The 20,967-nt window shown below is 43.1% G+C and overlaps 1 protein-coding gene across 5 annotated transcripts in view; it reads left to right on the top strand.

The window, feature by feature from the left end:
• TRIM37 (tripartite motif containing 37) overlaps positions 1 to 20,967 on the top strand; it is a 149,125-nt gene that overhangs the window by 51,068 nt on the left and 77,090 nt on the right. For all 5 annotated transcript variants that reach the window (XM_075852950.1, XM_075852949.1, XM_075852948.1 and 2 more), the window contains 5 exons: positions 808 to 930; positions 7,847 to 7,970; positions 8,350 to 8,417; positions 17,135 to 17,259; positions 18,470 to 18,520. In XM_075852950.1, the coding sequence (XP_075709065.1) occupies positions 808 to 930; positions 7,847 to 7,970; positions 8,350 to 8,417; positions 17,135 to 17,259; positions 18,470 to 18,520 (491 nt within the window). The remainder of the gene's footprint in view (positions 1 to 807; positions 931 to 7,846; positions 7,971 to 8,349; positions 8,418 to 17,134; positions 17,260 to 18,469; positions 18,521 to 20,967) is intronic.

The following is a 20,967-nucleotide window of genomic DNA, read 5'->3' as shown; positions in this document are numbered from 1 at the left end:
GACTGTAACACTCTCTGGTTAAAAGGCAGGTTTTTTTGGTTTTATTATACTCCAAAAAGTAGTAGAAAACAGCGCTTAAATAGTGTCAAATGTGGCACGCCGTGCCCTGGAAGAAGAGACTGTGTGAAACCCAGGTTCAGGCAAGTGCACGGCATGCCATGTTTTAAACTGAGCGCTGTTTTCTACTAATTTTGTGAAAATCATAAAAAAAAAACCTGCCTTTTAACCAGAGTGTGGGACGGACTACACTATGTTGGATTTGTTTTACAATCTACAGCATTAGAGGATCGTCTGTCTCGACATGTCATACGTTCAATCAAACACTTTAAGTCCGTGTAGATCGGTGAAACTTATTGTTCATATTAACGTATACAAGCCCTATAGAGGCCAAAAGGACACTCTTTTTGGCCTCCATCGGGATAATAGAGCCCTATGGGCAAGAGTTTTCCTGTCATACATGCTAAACTTGGGGCATAAATGTGTGCGGGGGGCCTAACAATGTCTCTGTACAAGTGTATCTTGAGTAATATTATTGCGTCTGTGTTTTACGAATGTAAAGTGTGCTTTATCGTGTTTGTGTCCCCTGAGTCCCACTCACATTGACATTTTCAGCAGAGTCAGATGTGTACATAAATGCAATGTTGTGGTGTACTGCCTCCTGGACCCACATAAAGGGTAAAATGTACATTCATTTTGGGAGGATATAGTGAATTGTAATACAAACTTATCAGTAATAAAATTATCCCTTGGGTGTTACGATTTGACCTTCCGAACGTAAAAATAATGTTGTCTTGGTTATTATTTCAGCATGGCGGACACACTTTCAAGCCACTGGCGGAAATTTATGAGCAGCATGTTACAAAAGTTAATGAAGAGGTGGCCAAGCTTCGGCGGCGGCTAATGGAATTAATTAGTCTTGTTCAAGAAGTGGTAAGAAATTGCAGTAATATGGTTAATGAACCTTTCCCTTGATTTTTATTTTTTAATTTTTTTTATGTATTGTGAAGTTTTTACTACAGCATTGTCTCTTTATCAACTGTCCTTCTCTATTATCAATGCTTTATTTAGGCCTGTATTCTAAAAGTCTGCACTGAAAATGTTGTGACCCTGTTAACATAAAGGTGACTTAGAGCAGCTGGTCACTTATGGCCGTTGCACAAGACCGAGTGCCACTCGGGACGTTTTTCATGGCATCCGAGTGGCACCCGATAGTTTTCACAGACCCATTCGCTTTAGCGGGTGAACCAGGTCTGTGAAAATGGACCCGACTTTCTGGGATAATCTATACAGGTCTACTGATTTAGTTACTATGTATTCCAGTCTATTTGGTGCAGCAGTAAAAAACACTTAGGCTGGATTCCCACGTAGCGTAAACGCCGTGGAATTTCCGCAACAGAGTTCTGTGTGGAAATTCCGCAGCATTTACAGTAGCAGCAAAGTGTATGAGATTTAGAAAATCTCATGCCCACGCTGCAGAAAAAAAACCGCAGTGTAAATGTTAATTGACCTGTGGTGCAGAATTTAATTCTGCAGCATGTCCGGTTATGCTGTGTTTTTTTTTTTTTTTTCTGTTGCAAGTTTTCCCCCTTTGAATTCAATGGGGATGCAAAACCCGCAACGAGTGTTGCGACATTTGGGGCGTATTCGCAACTATTACGCCGCAAAAATCGCAACAATGGAAAAAAGAAAACTAATACTTGCCCAGAACCCCCTCCTCCTTCCTGCAGGCCGGCATCCTAGAATGGCATTGCATCCCATGTGACCGCTGCAGCGGTCAATCACAGGCTGCAGTATCACATCGCCTGCAACGTCATCCAGGGAGGCCCGAGCAGACGTCAAAGTACGAAGGGGGTAAGTATGAACGGCCTTCTTCCGCAGCGGATATTTCGTTAGAAAAATCGCACCACGTTTTTCGGACGGAATGTACTGCAGGTTCCAAGTTGGACACGCTGTGTGATTTTTATGCTGCATATCTTCCTCGTGGGAACCCGACCTTACTTTCGCAATCCGCTGGCTTTTTGCATTACCGTAATTTATTTTTCTGAATCCGTCCGCAGAATACAACTGCCTCTTGTACTCTGTATTCTCTGAATGTTTCTACTGACAAACTATAAACTAGGATAGAATAGTGGCTGTTGTGATGTGTGATGATTGACTGTCACTTTCCTGCCTCCATTGCCATAATGCAATCTGTAGGGTGAGCTGTAAAGTATTTGATCTCCCTGTGGCTGCTTTCCTTTATTACCTGAATAAGTTCAACTCGTAAAGGGAGCAATTCGATAATGATAGTATATTCTGTATGTTATGTCGTAAACACCATTTGCCTATCTAGAGGTTAACCAAAGTTGAGCTGTGTAATCAATAACCACTAAATAACTTTGATATATTGACCATACTGAAGAATATCCATGGTCCGTGCGGCGGGCTGCTCATACTTATGCCGTTTGAGACTGAGTGTTCAGCTCTACCTCCTAGGCTCCACTAATATGGGAGCTAGTGTTGTAGCATCACATTACACTACAATTTATAGTGCTAACTCCCATACAGAAGACTCTTGATGCATAAATATGAGCAGCCCCCGCACGGGCAACAACCAGTCAGTACTAATGTTTAGAAGCAGATTCAGCTAATAGTTTTCTTGTTCGTTACATTGGGTATACCGTGGGTATAGTCTGTTGCTACTAGGGGGCTTAACACTATGAAATAAAGTGACTCTTACAGGATATATCTTGCCCACAGACACTGAGCTATTCAGTCTTTGCTTCTATCAGCAGAAGTGTCTACTACACTAAGCGGAGTCTCTACAAGAATTCCCCCCCCCTATTCTCATGCGGAATTATGTTTCTCTCCTGATTAGCTGGTCTCCTCACATGACTGCCAGTGGCCAATCGCGGAGCTCCGTGGGCAGGGCTTTGGCATTCCCTTCTGCTATCCTTCATTTAGACGGATGCTGCTGGGGACACAGGACCTGCTGCTGCTTCTTGCCTCAGAAGGTCTTCTGACATCTTAAAAGCAGAAAAGATCCGCCTATGCTATTCCCCTATAGGTGCCTTAGCCTACAAGCGCTGAATCCGTTTCCTAAGGGAGCATATATCACTGTGCTAGCTTTTAGTCAGTTACACTTCTCTAGCAGTGCTAGGTGAAGCAGCCATTACTCCCTAAATAGGAGTACTCCTTCCTACGCAGTATGAGTGATCATCTTCTCCCCTTTCACTACTTTTGTGTGAAGTTAAAGAGAACCTTTCACCTGCCCATACATGTGCAGCATGTAATGGGCAGGGCTGTACAAACCCTGGGGCACTTTAATTTTTTTTTCCTATCTTCCTCTGTTATTTAGATATCCGTGCCGTTATATTCGGCGCCCGATATTTAAATAACCCACTGAACTGTCAATGTTGCGTGTAATTGGCATGGGGGTGTGTAACATCGGTGTGACACTGTCCAATCACTAAGGTCTGTGGCACAGCAAGAGCTGGACATAGGAAAGCCTGTGCGTGCACGCTCTCGCTCTTTAGCTCTCAGCAGACAAGCTGCACAAGACTGTGTGATCTCTCTCGGATCACACAGTCCTGTCCTTGTCTGCCTAGAGCTGAAGAGTGAGTGAGAACGCATGTGCGCACCGCTCCGATGCCGCTGCCGAAGATGCTCACGCCGCCATGGAACAGAAGAAGAAGAATTCACCTTCTCTTCTGTTCCGTGGTGGCGGCGGAGATGCGTGTGCGTACACGCTCTCCTCTCTCCAACTCTTGCTGTGACACTGTCCGTTGCTGATTGGACAGTGTCACAGCGATAGTAACACGCCCCCTTGCGAATTACATGCCCCATTGACCGTCCAGGGGGTTATTTAAATATCGGGCGCCAAATATAACGGCACCAATATCTAAATAACGGAGGGAGATAGGGAAAAAATGTCAATTCCCCCAGGGTTTGAACAGCCCTGCCCATTACATGCTGCACATGTGTGGGCAGGTAAAAGGTTCTCTTTAGGTAACACTTTTTACTGCCGTGTCTGACTCTAAAAGGGAAACCCTCACGCCAGACTACGTTTTGCCATTTATTATGCCTGCTTAAAGTGCAATACTAAATTTCCTTATGGTCAATCTACTTCCTTATGTGATGCATGTCAACCTCTTAACCAAATGCCTGAGGCCTTTGCACCCCTGCCACCCCCAGTGTTGCTCACTCCTGGTGTGATGGGTGTGGATTCGGAGTGGGCTAACACCCTTTTCCGGATGGTAACCTAGCGAACATTACTCAGTGCATCTTAGGTGGTGTTTCTGTCCATCCTCATATGTACTCCCCATCCGAGTCTTTCCCTTGTGGTCGACCCCGCAACTAGTGCTTCTCGATTTGTCTTAATTTTCACCATCCTCTACTATTTCACCTCCCCCATGTGGACAAGGTGTTTCTGGCCCTGAAGTCAAGTCTGGTGCCTCCTCTCCTCCTAGAGCGGTTTTGTCTGATGGTGAATTATCTGATTCAGATTAATTTGGTAGGGGTTCTACCACTCTTCCCACCTCGGTGCAGGTCCTAATTAGAGCTGTCCTTGACACACTTCAAGTCACTGCTTCTGTACCTTCCACTGACTCCATTTCTTTCCTTCAGCCCCAACGTTCTCAGGCTGTTTTTCCAGCCCATTCGGAACTAGAAGGTATTGTTTTTAAGTAAAGAGCACCCGGACAAGAAGTTTTCCCACTCTAGCCATCTGGATGTTTTCTACCCCTTTCAAGAGGCAACTCTTCCGCATGAGTGTGGACTCCGGTGGTAGATCCCCTGGTTTCACGCCTAGCCAAAGTTACTACTTTGCTGATGGCCTGGATCGCCACGTTTTTTGCATTTGTCTGGATTAGCAGAGCCTTCACTGAACGGGCTCACAAGCTCTTGTCATGGCTCTCAAGTCACTCTATCTCGCCTGATCTCCAATGCAACCAAGTATATCTGCGCAGTTGCTCTTGACGTGGCCCACCTGGTAGCGAGGGCTTCAGCTTCCTCTGTTGCTATTCGCAGGACTACCTGGCTCAAGGCTTGGTCTGCTGATTCAGCCTCCCAAGCACTCACTGACTGCTCTACACTTTTCAGTGTCTCTTCCCTTTGGGCCTAGGTTTGGCGAGATTCTCTCATAAGCCACGGGTGGTAAAAGCACGCATCTTCCTCAGAATAGATTTAAGCGCACTACCCCGGCCAAAAAGGCGGTTCTGCGTTTTCGCTTCTTTCGTGCTTTCTCTAACACTACTTCCTCCAGGCTGCAGACTCACCAGGATCAGAAGGCCAACCCATCATTCAAGACCCTGCCCTCCCTGGTGTCCCCGATCTTCACCTGCAAAGTTTGGACTCGGCAAGGCCACTTCCTTCTGAAGGTGTGCCCCCACTCGACTTTCCTCTGTTTGGGGGCAGGTTTCTGTACTTCAAGGCCATCTGGCTCGTTGACATTTTGGATGACTGGGTTCAGGAGGTGGCATCTTTGGGATACAAAATTGAATTTGAAAGAAGTGCTCTGAAAGGATGCTTGCAGTCAGCTGTTCCAGAGTATCCATCCAGGGCGGTACCCTTTTTTCGCGCAATCGACTCTCTGCTTCTTCAGGGGGTCATCATTTCAGTACTCTTGAAGCAAAGGTCTTTATTCCAACCTTTTTGTCGTCCCCAAAAAGGACAGTTCAGCTTATACTGGATCTCAAGTGCCTCAACACACATGTCTGGGTCCGTCATTTTCGGATGCAATCTCTCTGATCTGTCATCTCTTCCATGGAACAGTGGGGATTTCTTTATTTTGTGGATATGGAAGATGCATATCTACACGTCCCTATATGCACGTCCCACCAGCGCTTCCTTAGTTTTGCGGTACTGTCTCGTCATTACCAATTTGTGGCCCTTCCTTTTTGCCTGGCCACAGCCCCACGAGTGTTCACGAGAGTTCTTTGTCATGATTTTACTCCTTCTCACCAAGGGGTTGTCAGTCACCCTGTATCTGGATGACCTCCTAATCAAATCTCTCCAAGGGGGGGGGGGGCAACGATACGGCCCTCCAGATCACTCAGGACACTGAATTGGTTCGGTTGGATCATCAACCGGTCCAAGTCTTGCCTATCTCCTTCAGATTGTGTGTGTGTGTGTGTGTCTGTCTGTCTGTCTTTGGGGGGTCATCTTCAACACTCACTCGGCAAAGGTGTCCCTTCCCCCGGAACGTCTTAATTTTTCAACACGGTATTTGTTCCCTACAGATGGCTGGCACAACCTCACTCCGCCTCTGCATGCGATTGCTCGGGACCGAGGTGGCTTTTATCGAGACTATTCCATTTGCGCAGTTCCACACGTGTACTCTGGAGCGGGTGATTTTTACAGCGCTGTTTTGATCACGGTTTAGCTCTCCATTCCCTGAAGGGGCAGGTATCTGCCCTTTCCATTTTATTTGGTCGCCCGTTGGCGTCCAAAGCTGACATTAAAACATTTTTGCAGGGGATGGCTCATGCGGACCCTCTTATTGTCCTCTGATTTCCTCGTGGGATTTGAATTTGGTCTTGGATGTCTTGCAGTCGACTGCTTTTGAACCTTTGAGAGAGATCTCTCTTAGTTTTCTGTCCTGGAAGGTGGTTTTTCTGGTAGCGTAAACCTCCATCCATAGGGTCTCTAAGTTGGCAACTCTCTCTTGTCCTCAGTTTCTGACTCTTCACCGAGACAAAGCAGTTCTCTGCACTGTGCCCTCTCTATTTGTCCTCCCACATGAATGAGGACATTGTCTTGCCGTCTTTTTGTCCTTCTCCCAGTCATCGGAGGGAGTGTTCCCTCCACAATCTGGATGTTGTCCATGCTCTGCGGATTTGCCGATCACTGCTTCCTTCCGGTGGTCGAATTCCCTCATCCTCCCTGTGGCTCCCGGGAAGGGTTTGGCATCCTCTAAGGCCACCGTTGCTCGGTAGATCCGAATGATTTGTTTGTAAGGCTTATCGTGTCCGGGAAAGGGTTCCTTTTTTCCAGGTCACGGCCCAGTCTACCAGAGCGGTTGGGGCTTCCTGGACTATGCGCCCTCAGGCCTCTGCCCTTCAATTGTGCATGGCAGCCACGTGGTCTTCTATGCACACCTTTGTCAAGTTCTACCAGGTGCACACCTTTGCTTCTGCAGACGCTTCCCTGGATTGCTAGGCCTTGCAGGCATCTGTGCATAAGCTCGCCATGTCCTGCGTTCTGTTCCCGCCCCTGGGTACTGCTCTAGGACGTCCCACAGTCTGTGTCCTCCAATTTAACGAACCTTTGAGTACATGCCATAAAATCCTTTTCCTGTCCAGTTCATTGGGGGACACATCTCCCACCAAATTGTTTTTCAAGGTTTTATTTACATTTACGGTTGTCTGTTTGAGGGATTCCCCTCTAGCGTTTGACATGCTTATCTTACAATGTATCTATTCTCCTACTGCTTGCGGACAGACTGAATAGCTCCGTGTCTGTGGGCAGGGTATATCCTGTAGGAGGAGTCAAATTTTTTTCAAATTTCATATTCATGCCTCCTAGTGGCAACAGCATATACCCAAAGCCTGTGTCACCCAATGAACTGGACAAGTAAATGATTTTACGATGACTACGCAAAAATCTTGATTTACAGATCAACAATTTTTTAAGCAAAGTGCTGTCTTTTTAAATGTTTGTTTTTTTTCTTTAACGCTAGAGATACTTTAATTTTCAAAATACATTAAATTTCTATACTGCATATTCAACGGTTGTTACTCAGTTGATCTAAGAGAAGCTTTGCAAAGAACTATGTTAAATCGATCATCTTTGCATATTATAATAAAAGCCTATTACTGCGATTGTACAATGATTAGAATTAATGTTTTTAGTGTTTTTTTTCTTTTAGGAGCGGAATGTTGAGGCTGTACGGGGTGCTAAGGACGAACGAGTTAGAGAAATTCGCAATGCAGTTGAAATGATGATTGCCAGACTTGACACTCAGCTGAAAAATAAACTCATCACACTTATGGGTATGCTGTTACATTGATGCACTCCAAATAAGATCTCTGCCAGACAAAAAGTGGATAATTATAATATTTTATATTCTTTGATATCGTGGTGTATTTTTCTGATCATTCTTCCAATCCGGTTAAAAATCTGCTGTTGTAAAATAAGCATTCCAGTCTCCTTATCTTTAGTTAGTGTAGTATTATATCGGGTGAACACATGTCTCTAAGGACTGTGTTCCAAAAGGTTGAATCGAATCAGTGCAGCTTTTTAATATAAATCATATACCACTTTTTTTTTTTTCTTTGTGCACTAATTTTACAGATAGCCTAGTGAACAGGTAACATTGCAGATGTTACGATGTTTTAATTTGAATTTTTTTTTTGTCATTTCTTATTTCAGGTCAGAAGACCTCTCTGACACAAGAAACTGAACTTCTTGAATCTCTTTTGCAGGAAGTAGAGCATCAAGTAAATAATAAGAGCTTATGTTTTGAATGTTTACAATTTAAGGGGTTATTCCATCAGGGCCCTATAAGAGCATTTGGATATCATGGGGAGGTAGGAATCCTCTGTGCGCCAGAGTGGAGACCCGCTAACAAGCAGAGAGTCTTGCTCTGATTGACCCAGGCCACCCATGTATTACATGGAAATGATGCAGACGGCAACTTCCCCCGAGCAGAATCTGTTGTTTGTCTGGGGTCTTGGAAACCGGACCAGAGGCGATCAGCTGATTGCCTCAGTGGCTCTCATATTAAAAGGGTTATCTTTATGACCAGCTAAGTCTTTGTTTTTGCCTAACAGCAGGCATAATGAGCAGATATCCCTGGGGTCCTTTGTCCCCAGGGCTGACTGCAGACCGATTCCCTGGTCTTCGATCGCGTCACTGGGTTTTCGGTGACTCGATCGAAGAGTGGAAAGTACCCTTTGATCATGACACGGATTGGCGTGATCTCGCTGTTCTGTGATTAAGCCCCATAAAAACGTTACCGAAGTGTCGGCAGTGTGAATAGACATCGCGTCCTGGCTGGAGATGAGGTCTATTTACTCTGAAGACACTTCAGTCAAGTTAATGTGGGTGTATGTGACAGCACAGCGTGATCTCGCTAGATCACGCTGTGCTGAGTACAAATGGACATGAATGTAGAGAAGTGTATGACGCTGATTGGTCAGCGTCATACACTCCCCTTTACAACGCCCACTTTGTAAAAAGGTAATAAAGCCCAGTTGTCTATTCAGAAACCAATTAGCATAAATCTAAAATTGTTGAAAAATGATAGTTTTTCAAAACAAAAAACTCTGTTATTTACGTTACAGCACCGATCACATTATCTATGAGATAGGGCACATATAATGTGGTGACAGAACCTCTTTAAGGCCCAAAATAGGCTGGTCATTAAGGGGTTAAGGATCAGTGTTATTCTTCGCTGATTAGAACATAAAATCAATCTTCTTTTAAACTGTTGGCAGTGTGAGTAGTGCTTGTGGTGTCTGTGACAGAATAGTTAAGATAATCCTGTCTCTAAGGCCCCATGCACACGACCGTAATTACGGGCCCATACGTTTCTATGGCCAATGGACACCTTCCCGTATATTTACGGGAAGCTGTCCGTGCCATAGAAAACTTGCAGAAAAAAATAGGACTTGTCCTATTTTTTTATTTTACGGACTGTGCTCCCATACGTTATAATGGGAGCACGGCCTGTAAATATGGCCGGCTGTCCCTGGCCGTAATTACAGGCACGGAGCCTAAGGCTCCATGCACACGGCCGCATTTTCAGCGATCAGTAAATACGGATCCGTTGGCATCCGTAATTCATGCGTATTTACAAACGGGTGTTACGTATACGGTCTATATGCATCCGTATTTGATCCGTATATATGGCTCCGTAAAAAAAGAGGGATGCTGCAAATGATGTCCTAAACATATTGCCTAGCAACGCTTCCGTAAAGACGGACTGTTTACAAATGCACATCATTAACCGTCCGTATTTCCAAAAGCTCCCATAGACTTCCACGGAAGAGTCCGTGTCGTAATTACTGACAAGAATAGGACAGGTTCTATCATTTTTTCAGCACGGACACCCATCAGTAAAAATACTGAAAGGTGTCAGAGGCTAATAAAAATGAATGGGTCCGTAATTACGGACCGTAATTACTGATGAAAAATACGGTCCTGTGCATGGAGCCCAAGAGTCACCAAATGCATTAGAGTATTTTGGAGCAGCTCCTTTATTTTGCTTAAATGGTATGTCCTTTTTCACAACCATTGTTTGTCTTGCATAAATATATCCTACCATTTTTGTGTACATAGCGCCTGTTAAGACCTACAATGGATATAAGAAGTCTACACACCCCTGTTAAAATGCAAGGTTTTTGTCATGTCAAAAAATCAGTACAAGATGAATCATTTCAGAACTTTTCCCACCTTTAATTTGACCCATAATCTGTACAATTCCATTGAAAAACAAACTGAAATAATTTAGAGGGGAATAATAACAAAACTACAATAATGTGTTGCATAAGTGTTAACACCTTATAATTGGGGATGTGGTTGTGTTCAGAATTAGCCAATCACATTTAAATCTATTAAATAATGGCAGCTGTGTACTGACTACTATTTAAAGTGATTCTGAGTAACCCCATATAAAGTTCAGCTGTTCTATTGGGATTTTTCTGCCATTTTCTTTGTTGCATGTGACACCAAAAGCCATGGTCTGTAAATAGATTACAACACATCACAGGGATCTGACTGTTGAAAGGCATCAGTCAGGAGAAGGGTACCAAAGAATTTCCAAGGCATTTGATATACCATAGAACACAGTGAAGACGGTCATCAAGAAGTGAATTACATTTGGCACAACAGTGACATTACCAAGAACTGGACGTCCCTCAAAACTTGAAGCTACCAAGAGGCCTACAGCAACATTGAAGGAGCTGCAGTATTTTCTGGCAGGAACTGGTTGTGTAGTGCATGTGACAACAATCTCCCGTATTCTTCATATGTCTGGGCTGTGGGGTAGGGTGGCAAGATAGAAGCCTTTACTAACCAAGAAAAACATCCAAGCCCGGATATGTTTTGCAAAGCCCTACATCAAGTCTGCCGAATGCATGTGGGAAAATGTGTTATGGTCTCATGAGACCAAGGTTGAACTTTTTGGCCATAATTCCAAAAGGTGTGTTTAGCGCAAAGCCAACACTGCACATCACCAAAACAACACCGTACCCACAGTGAAGCATGGTGGAGGCAGCATTTTGCTTTGGGGCTGTTTTTCTGCAGCTGGGGCATAGTCAAGGTGGAAAAAATTATGAACAGTTACAAATATCAGGCAACATTGGCACAAGTCCTGTGGGCCTCTGCCAAAAAGCTGAAGATGAAAAGGAATTTCTCCTTTCAGCACGAACATGACCCAAAGCATAGCTCCAAATCAATAAAAGAATAGCTTCACCAGAAGAAGATCCAAGCTTTGGAATGGCCCAGCCAGAGCCCAGACCTTAATCGAATGGGAAATCTATGGGGTGACCTGAAGAGGCCTGAACACAGGAGATGCCCTCGCAATCTGACAGATTTGGAGCGCTTTTGCAAGGAAGAGTGGGCAACAATTGCCAAGTCAAGATGTGCCATGCTGATAGACTTCTACCCAGAAAGACTGAATGCTGTCAGAAAGTCAAAGGGTAATTCAACAAAGTATTAGTTTAAGGGTGTGCATATTTATGCAATCACATTATTTTTTTTCATTATTTTTATTTTTCCCCTGCAAAAGATTTCCATTTGTTTTTCAATATAATTGTACAGATTATAGGTGATATTAAAGGTGTAAAATGTTCTGAAATGATTCATCTTGGACTTATTTTTTGACATGACATAAACCTGGCATTTTACAGGTAGTAGACTTTTTATATCCACTGTATGTGTCTACATAGTTACAGACTACAAGCAAACTCTGTGTAGTCTAATTCTGCAGTCATACTTCCACCCATCTGTCCTTTACTACTTAGTAACCTACTGAATGTATGTAAACTCTAAGTAGAGGATAAAGATGGGAGAGTGAGTGCAGGATCAGACTACACAGGGTTTGCTTGTAATCTGTCACCATACTGGCGCATAGGTCTAAATAGACACTGTAGACTTCAAACCACGTGTTTTTTTTTTTAATGAAGACTATTTACAAATTTTCTTTATTTTGGATGCATTGGAGCTATAATATAAGTCGTTGCAAGTGTGTACAAAGCCTTTAAAAATGTATTGGGTTTTATGTGAAAAGAATTGGAATGTAGTTTCCTCTTCGGCAAGTTATGCTTATAAAACGACCAGAAATCTTATTTTCACCCTTCTCTTCTGAACATTGACTGTAGTATAAAAAGCACCATATTACACCATGCAGTGTTTTATCCACTAGTATATTATTCTGGCAGAATGGAAGATAAATCCTTTTATGGAACTTTTCCCTCCCACATCAAGGACCACACATTTGCATATGTAGCTGCCACTATTCACACTATTTAGAGTAGGGGTGCACAACCTGTGGTCTGTGATGCATTTCTGTGCAGCCCTAACCATCAGGTCACAGACAGCATGGCTGTAGGGGTTCTGTTTTAAGCAACTTAAAGGAACAATTTAGGCAAAACATTGTTAGGCCTAATACAGGCCTGAGTGGGCAGGGCATTTCTCTCTTTAGTGGACTTCAAACCCCGGGGTCATGCACCGCACCCTTAGGCCCTACAGTAGGTCTAAGTGCATCATTTTAACCACAGTGATCTTTTAAAGGGGTATTCCCATCCGAGACCTTTATGGCATATCCCCTGATCTCCTGTTTGACACTCCAGAGATGAGGTGGAGAGAGGCCCACGCATGCATGTTGCTCTATCCATTGTAGTTTATAAGAGTTGCGTAATGCTTGGTTTTTGTGTTTTCCCGGTAGATGGGAGTCCCAAAAGGGGAACCCCTACCTGCCAGACATTTATTCCATATACCTCTTTAACCCCTTCCCGCTCCTTGACGTACTATTACGTCATGGCAGCTGTATCGTTCGCGCTCCATGCCGTAATAGTACGTCTCGGGAGTAACGGCCGTTTCGGTCGTCCTCCCGACACATACAGGAGCTGTGACGCTGCTGTCTTGTTCAGCAGCTGTCACAGCTCCTACATCGGGGACCAATCGCTGTGGCCCCGCTGATTAACCCCTTAAAAGCCGCGTTCTATAGAGATCGCGGCTTTTTAGGGGTTAAGCTGCCATCGCCGGCCTGCTACGCAATAGCGGCCGGCGATGGTGACTATGGCAACCGGACACCAAACAATGGCGTCCGGCTATGCCATAGACGTAAGCCTAGTGGGTCCTGACAACGTCAGGACCCACTATGCTTGCTGTCAGTGAGTAGCTGACAGTTCTAATACACTGCACTACGCATGTAGTGCAGTGTATTAGAATAGCGATCAGGGCCTCCTGACAAAAAAAAATATGTAAATTTCACCTCTACTTTGCTCTAAATTTTTGTGAAACACCTAAAGGGTTCATAAACTTTCTAAATGCTGTTGTGAATACTTTGAGGGGTCTAGTTTCTAAAATGGGGTATTTCATAGGGGTTTCTAATATATGGACCCCTCAAAGCAACTTCAGAACTGAACTGGAACCTAAATAAAAAAATAAATAAATGAGGCAATACTTCGCTTCTTACATTATACTGATAATGAGCCATGCCCACCCCGAGATGACCCCAGTTTTGACCGTTTGTATAAACGGAGACCCCTATTAGACCGTTCCAGTGCCCGGTTTTCCCAAGTATACACCACCGAGAAGTGCATTTCTATTGATGAGTCCCTGGTACATTTTAAAGGGAGGGTTCAATTCCGCGAGTACCTGCCGGGTAAGAGGGCAAGGTATGGCGTGAAGATGTATAAGCTGTGAGAGTGCATCAGGGTATACCTACAGGTTTAGGATATATGAAGGAAAGGCCACCCCCAAACCAGACTGCATCCTGGACTACAATAGGTACATGGGAGGGATGGACTTGTAAGATCAAGCCCTGAAGCCCTACAGTGCCATGCGGTGTGGTATAAGAAGCTGGCCGGGCACATCATACAGATGGCTTTGTACAATGCGTACATGCTACGTCGATGTGCAGGCCAGACGGGAACTTTCCCGGAATTTCAAGAGGTGATTATCAAGAAACTAATCTTTAGGGACCAAGAAGGGGGGGCACCCAGTACTTCTGGAAGTGAGGCCACACGCATCGTACCAGGGCAACACTTTCCAGGAGAAGTTCCCCAAACTGGCAAGAAGGGAAAAAGTCAAAAGAGGTGCAAAGTCTGCTATAAGGGATGACACAATATATCAATGTGACACGTGTCCCGAATAACCAGAGCTCTGTATGAAAGTCAGTTTTAAAATTTATCATACATCCCTTGGTTTATAATTTACCCCAATTTTACTTACCCTGATGCACTCCGCACAGCTTATCCTCCCTCGTCTTTCCCCTCTGAGCCCTGCTGTGTGTCCAGGCAGCTGATAACAGCCACATGTAGGGTATTGCCATACCCGGGAGAACCCACATTGCAGTTTATGGGGTGTAGGTCTCCGGTCAAAATGCTCACTACACCTCTAGATGAATGCCTTAAGGGTGTAGTTTTTAAAACGGGGTCACTTCTTGCGGATTTCAACTGTACTGGTACCTCAGGGGCTTCTGCATACATGACTTCGCACTAGAAAATCCCCAGTAGGCCAAATGGTGGTCCTTTCCTTCTGAGCCCTCCCATGGGCCCAAACGGCAGTTTATCACAACAAATGGGGTATTGCGGCACTCAGAACAAATTGCGCAACAGAATGGGGTATTTTGTTTCTTGTGAAAATAAGAAATTTTCAGCCAAAACTACATATTATTTAAAAAAAATAAAATTTTGTTTTCATTCCAAGCCAAATTCAAATAAGTTCTGTGAAAAAACTATGGGGTCAAAATGGTCACAACACCCATAAATGAATTCCTTGAGGGGTGTAGTTTCCAAAATGGGGTCATTTGTGGTTGGTTTCTATTGCTTTGATACCTCTGGGGCTTATCACCACAAATGGGGTATTGCCGCACTCAGAACAAATTGTGCAACAAAATGGAGTATTTTATTTCTTGTGAAAATAAGAATTTTTGAGTTAAAATGACATATTATTGGAAAAAATACATATTTTTTTTAATTCCCAGCCCAATTCAAATACATTCTGTGAAGAAACTATGGAGTCTAAATGGTCACATTACCCATAAATGAATTCCTTGAGGGGTGTAGTTTCCAAAATGGGGTCACTTCTGGTGGGTTTCCATTGCTTTGATACCTCTGGGACTCTGCAAATGCGACATGGCACCCGAAAACCAAACCAGCAAAATTTGTACTCCAAAGAACACACAGCGCTCCTTCCCTTCTGAGGCCTCCCATGGGCCCAAACGGCAGTTTATTGCCATAAATGGGGTATTGATGCACTCAAGAGAAATTGGGCAACAAAATTGAGTATTTTGTTCCCTGTGAAAATAAGAAATTTTGGTAAAAAATTACATCTTATTGGAAAAAATGTCATTTTTTTAATGTCACAGCCCAATTGAAATAGGTGCTGTGAAAAAACTGTGTGGTCAAAATGCTAACAACAACCATAAATGAATTCCTTGAGGGGTGTAGTTTCCAAAATGGGGTCACTTTTGGTGGGTTTCCATTGCTTTGATACCTCTGAGGCTCTGCAAATGCGACATGGCACCCGAAAACCAATCCAACAAAATCTGGACTCCAACAAACATATAGCGCTCCTTTCCTTCTGAGCCCTCCCATGGGCCCAAACGGCAGTTTATCACCACAAATGGGGTATTGCCACACTAAGGACAAATTGGGCAACAAAATGGGGTATTTTGTTCCCTGTGAAAATAAGAAATTTTGATCACAAATGACATTTTATTGGAAAAAATTACATTTTTTTTCATTTCACAGCCCAATTCAAATACGTGCTGTGAAAAAACTGTGCGGTCAAAATGGTAACCCTAAATGAATTCCTTAAGGGGTGTAGTTTCCAAAATGGGATCACTATTGGGGGATTCCTACTGTTTTGGCACCTCAACACCTCCTCAAACCTGGCATGCTGCCTAAAATATATTCTAATAAAAAAGAGGATTCAAAATGCACTAGGTGCTTCTTTGCTTCTAGGGCTTGTGTTTTAGTCCACGAGCGCAGTAGGGCCACATGTGGGACATTTCTAAAAACTGCAGAATCTGGACAATACATATTTAGTAGTGTTTCTCTGGTAAAACCTTCTCTGTTACAGAAAAAAAAATGAATAAAATTGAAATTCAGCAAGAAAAATGAAATTTGCAAATTTCACCTCCACTTTGCTTTAATTCCTGTGAAATGCCTGAAGGGTTAAAAAACTTTCTAAATGCTGTTTTGAATACTTTGAGGGGTCTAGTTTTTAAAATGGGGTGTTTTATCAGGGTTTCTAATACATAGGCCCCTAAAAGCCACTTCAGAACTGAACTGGTATCTTAAAAAAAAGGCTTTTGAAATTTTCTTAAAAATATGAGAAATTGCCGTTTATGTTCTAAGCCTTGTAACGTCCAAGAAAAATAAAAGCATGTTCAAAAAACGATGCCAATCTAAAGTAGACATATGGGAAATGTGAACTAGTAACTATTGTGGGTGGTATAACCGTCTGTTTTACAAGCAGATGCATTTAAATTCTGAAAAATGCAATTTTTTTAAATTTTGCAATTTTTGCACCAATAAACACTGAATATGTCGACCAAATTTTATCACGAACATGAAGCCCAAAGTGTCATGAGAAAACAATCTCAGAATCGCTTGGGTAGGTTTAAGCATTCCGACGTTATTACCACATAAAGTGAAATATGTCAGATTTGAAAAATGGGCTCTGAGCCTTAAGGCCAAAACTAGGCTGCGTCCTTAAGGGGTTAAGCTTTATTGCAGCCCTTGGGAGCAGTACAATCTGACAATATGTCCCTCAGTCTAAAAAAAGGTTGTGTACTCCTAATTTAGATGTTGCTAATTATGAGTTTTTATCCAAACAAATGTCCAGCCGACTGCTATCTAACTTCTATGGTTGTCTTCAGTCAAGGAGATTTGCTTTTGAAAGTTTATACAGAAATGTTCTAATATTACACATATAGGTTCATCGAGCTTTCATTCGATTATCCTTCTTTATTTTGCAGCTTCGATCTTGCAGTAAGAGTGAACTTATCTCAAAGAGTCCAGAAATTCTAATGATGTTCCAGCAAGTTCACAGAAAACCCATGGCTTCCTTTGTCACCACCCCAGTACCACCAGATTTCACAAGGTACCAAACAAGAAGTACTTGTTTACTTTTTCGCAGTACACTCTTAGGCTAGAATCACATGAGCGTATGAAACCTCGGAGGTGCATCCGTGCTGCACCTCTGTGGGATGCGTTATCACGCATCCCCCATAGACTAGAGTCTATGGGGGGGATGCATAAAGTGAATAAAAATAAGACCTGTCCTATTTTTTAACGGACCCTTCACACGCTCCGTTGAAACAACGGCTGTGAACAGCCCCATTGAATTACATTTTGTACGTTGTTTTAACGGCCGTCACACGGACATATTACACGTTCGTGTGAATAAGGCCTTACTCTCATAGAGTTGTATTAAGGCCTTACTCTCATAGAGTTGTATTAAGGCCTTACTCTCATAGAGTTGTATGGTGCCAGAGCAGCAGCATGTATGCTCGACCATCACTATACAAACTCCTTACCACAATCATGCTTGTGAGGAGGAATGGGGATTTGCGACCACCCAGTAGGGCCCACAACTTTTATGACCTATCCGTTGGGTTGGTGATTTAATGTTGTTTTTGTCAAAAACCCCCTTAAGTGGGGTTTATAAATTGGTTATACTTTAAAGGCCATATACAAGATGTATGTAGGTTATAGAACTATTGAACATACAGTACTAAAGGCTTCATGTCCGCACCAGCACAGTAATAACATCGACGCAGAATTGTCCGTACCATTGTTCTTACCACTCAGCATTTACCAGAAATTATTTCTAGTTCACTAGTGTTTTTACAAGTGGCAATATTTTTCAGTGAATTTTCATCAAAAGGCACATTGCAGCTGTCAGAGCAGTTACTTCTTAAGCAGTGCAAATACAAACGTACCAGGTACAGTGGCATTATGCCACTTCGTCTCAGACATCATCACCAGAGATTTAGCTCAGGCAGGATTGATCTATGAGTCGTCTTTTCTATTATGTGTAGCATACCTGGCCAAGGCTTGGAACCTGGGGCCACTCTCCTGAATCCTGGATATTTTTTGTTAAGGGGTTAGAAAGTCAGGAACCATATGCAAGAGGCCCACAAGCCAAATTGTGGTCATCCTGGACATGTCCTCATGAATGATGTCCTGTGACAATATATTGTCTGTATCCAATGCACCGGTGATGCCTGCCAATATAGTAACACTGTTACATGATTGCTCTAAGCTCTGCATATTTTGTTGATCTCACATTCCTGTGTGTTTGTTTGCAGTGAACTTGTTCCTTCCTATGATTCAACAACATTTGTGCTGGAAAACTTCAGGTATTCTTTTCTTCATTGATTTTATGTCATTTGTTTTATATATTTACCTTTTTCTAGGTAACACATCTGTTTTGCATGACCAAGAACCATCACTGTGATGGTTTCAAGCAGAATTTGATCTCCGTGGTGTCAGCATTTGTTCCTTTATTTTGTCTTTACATGTTTTTTGGTGTGATGTGTGTAGAAAAATCACACGTATCCAGATCATATGACTTCATATAACAATGTTGACATTGCAGCAGTGTTTCTATGATCACCCCAGGGTCTGTGATCTAGACGAGTTGGGGAAATAAGAACACTTGGAAAAAATGGTATCTAGTTTCACCTTTTCTTTGTTATCTTTTTTTTACTTATATGCTAGTTTTACACGTGGTTTTACGTTTGTACCACGACTGTGAAATGCGCATATGCAACGACATCACAACTTTGATAACTTGTAAATTGTGAAATATCTGCCCAGCTTTGTTGCAAGCTGCAGTCATTTACAACTCTCTTGCCTTTATATTGAAAGTATATCTATCAACATTAATAAATTCTGAATACATGGCAAGCTGAAGTGGCGATTCTCATTTAAAATATTGGTTGGAACTCTATCAGGTCAAAATGAACCTTTTATTATTTCAGATACAGAGTTGTCCACCACTATCTATGCAATCAGATGACCATTCGTGGGCAATTTCCTCTCCTAACAGAAAAAGGCCTCAAAACTGCTGAAAGATTGATACAGGAGAGGTGGAAGGGCATTTTAAACGTACCTTTTTTTGAACGACTTTTTTTTTTTCCCCCTGGCACAACAGTTGCAAGTGCCGCTCTCTGCTCTGAGTGACAGGTTTAGCAACCAATCAGGAGACCGCTAAAGCCAGCAATCAGAGGGGTGGGGTGTGCAGAAGCTTGGTGTGTTGTTGTTTGGCATAGCAAGCAGGGTAGCCCGCTCTATGAATTATCAAGGCGTCACAAATAGGCTTCTACCTGGCTATACACGTTGTGCATCATGACGTACACACTATCCCTCCATGTTTCACTCACTTGCACCCCATTATCCATTTATTTCTATTGAGGCACTTCACTCATTACTGCCCCCTATATTTCACTTATAGTATTACACTTGCACACACACTATTCATTTATTATTTCTGACTACACATCCCATGCACCACACACCACTCCCCTCAAGACTAGTGGGAGTGGCTATTATTATTTAAAGCACCTGCTCGCCCTTTCATCAGCATTTCTGACCTGGCTGTGTCCATTTGTAAGTATGGACTTTTTCGGTGTTTTTGATGTGCAGAAGCACTTGCACAAAGTCCTGCCTAGATGGCACTTGCAATTGGCGCGCTGGGCAAATTAAACTTTGTTTTCTCGTTCATTCAACTTGAGTAAGAATGTAAGTTTAAAATGCTCTCCCCTCCTCTATATCACCCCTGAGTCCTCAAAACTTCGGATAGGTTCCCTTTAATTTCCATCAGCCCACATTGCAATCCCCGGGGCTGACCCCTTCTTCTTCTTCTTTTTTTTTCTTTCTTCTTTTCAATTAGTGATAGACCTAGGCCGAACAAATGCCACCAGTATTGTCCTGAGTTAATGATTGGTACAGATGCCTGTGTACTTTATATGGATAGACTATAGTGCATAGGTATCCTAATGCATTAAAATAAAGTCACCCAGGGGCACAAATACCAAATTTTAAATAATGTTTAATGAAGCAAAAGGGGGGGGGGAATAAAGTAATATTAGCAGTGTACGGCCAGTCTCAAATAAAGAACTTTAGAAACCATAGAATAGATGGGTGAATGGTGAGGGTTTAGATGCCATCCAATCCATAGTCTAGTAATAGGGAGACCACCTTCTAATAACTACTGGTAATAAAGCAAAACCGATAAGTTGCATAATCAAACAAATTACAGGCAAAACAAAGCACAGTATCGCTTTCCCTACGACATGCAGGTTAACCATATCAGTACCAGCAAGTCATTCTGGTCCCTGCGGGCCACGTGGATGGGTCTTTGCTTCTATCATCAGTTTAAGAGCAATTCCTCTAAACACGTCAAATAAAGTAGTGCTTTTTTCTGAGAATTTTTTATTTTATTTACAGAGGATTAAGGCTGGGTTCACACGAGCATGTTATGTCCGTAAAGGATGGAACGTATTTCGGCCGCAGGTCCCGGACCGAACACAGTGCAGGGAGCCGGGCTCTTAGCATCATAGTTATGTACGACGCTAGGAGTCCCTGCCTCGCTGCGGGACAACTGTCCCGTACTGTAATCATGTTTTCAGTACGGGACAGTAGTTCCACGGGGAGGCAGGGACCCCTAGCGTCGTACATAACTATGATGCTAGGAGCCCGGCTCCCTGCATTTTGTTCGGTACGGGACTTGCGGCCGAAATACGTTCGGTCCCTTACGGACGTAACATGCTCGTGTGAACCCAGCCTTAGGCCCCATGCACAC

Source organism: Rhinoderma darwinii, chromosome 2 (genome assembly GCF_050947455.1).
Source record: "Rhinoderma darwinii isolate aRhiDar2 chromosome 2, aRhiDar2.hap1, whole genome shotgun sequence".
Lineage (NCBI taxonomy): Eukaryota > Metazoa > Chordata > Amphibia > Anura > Rhinodermatidae > Rhinoderma > Rhinoderma darwinii.
The sequence above is the reverse complement of the archived record's forward strand: the minus strand, read 5'-3'. Positions and strand labels throughout refer to the sequence as shown.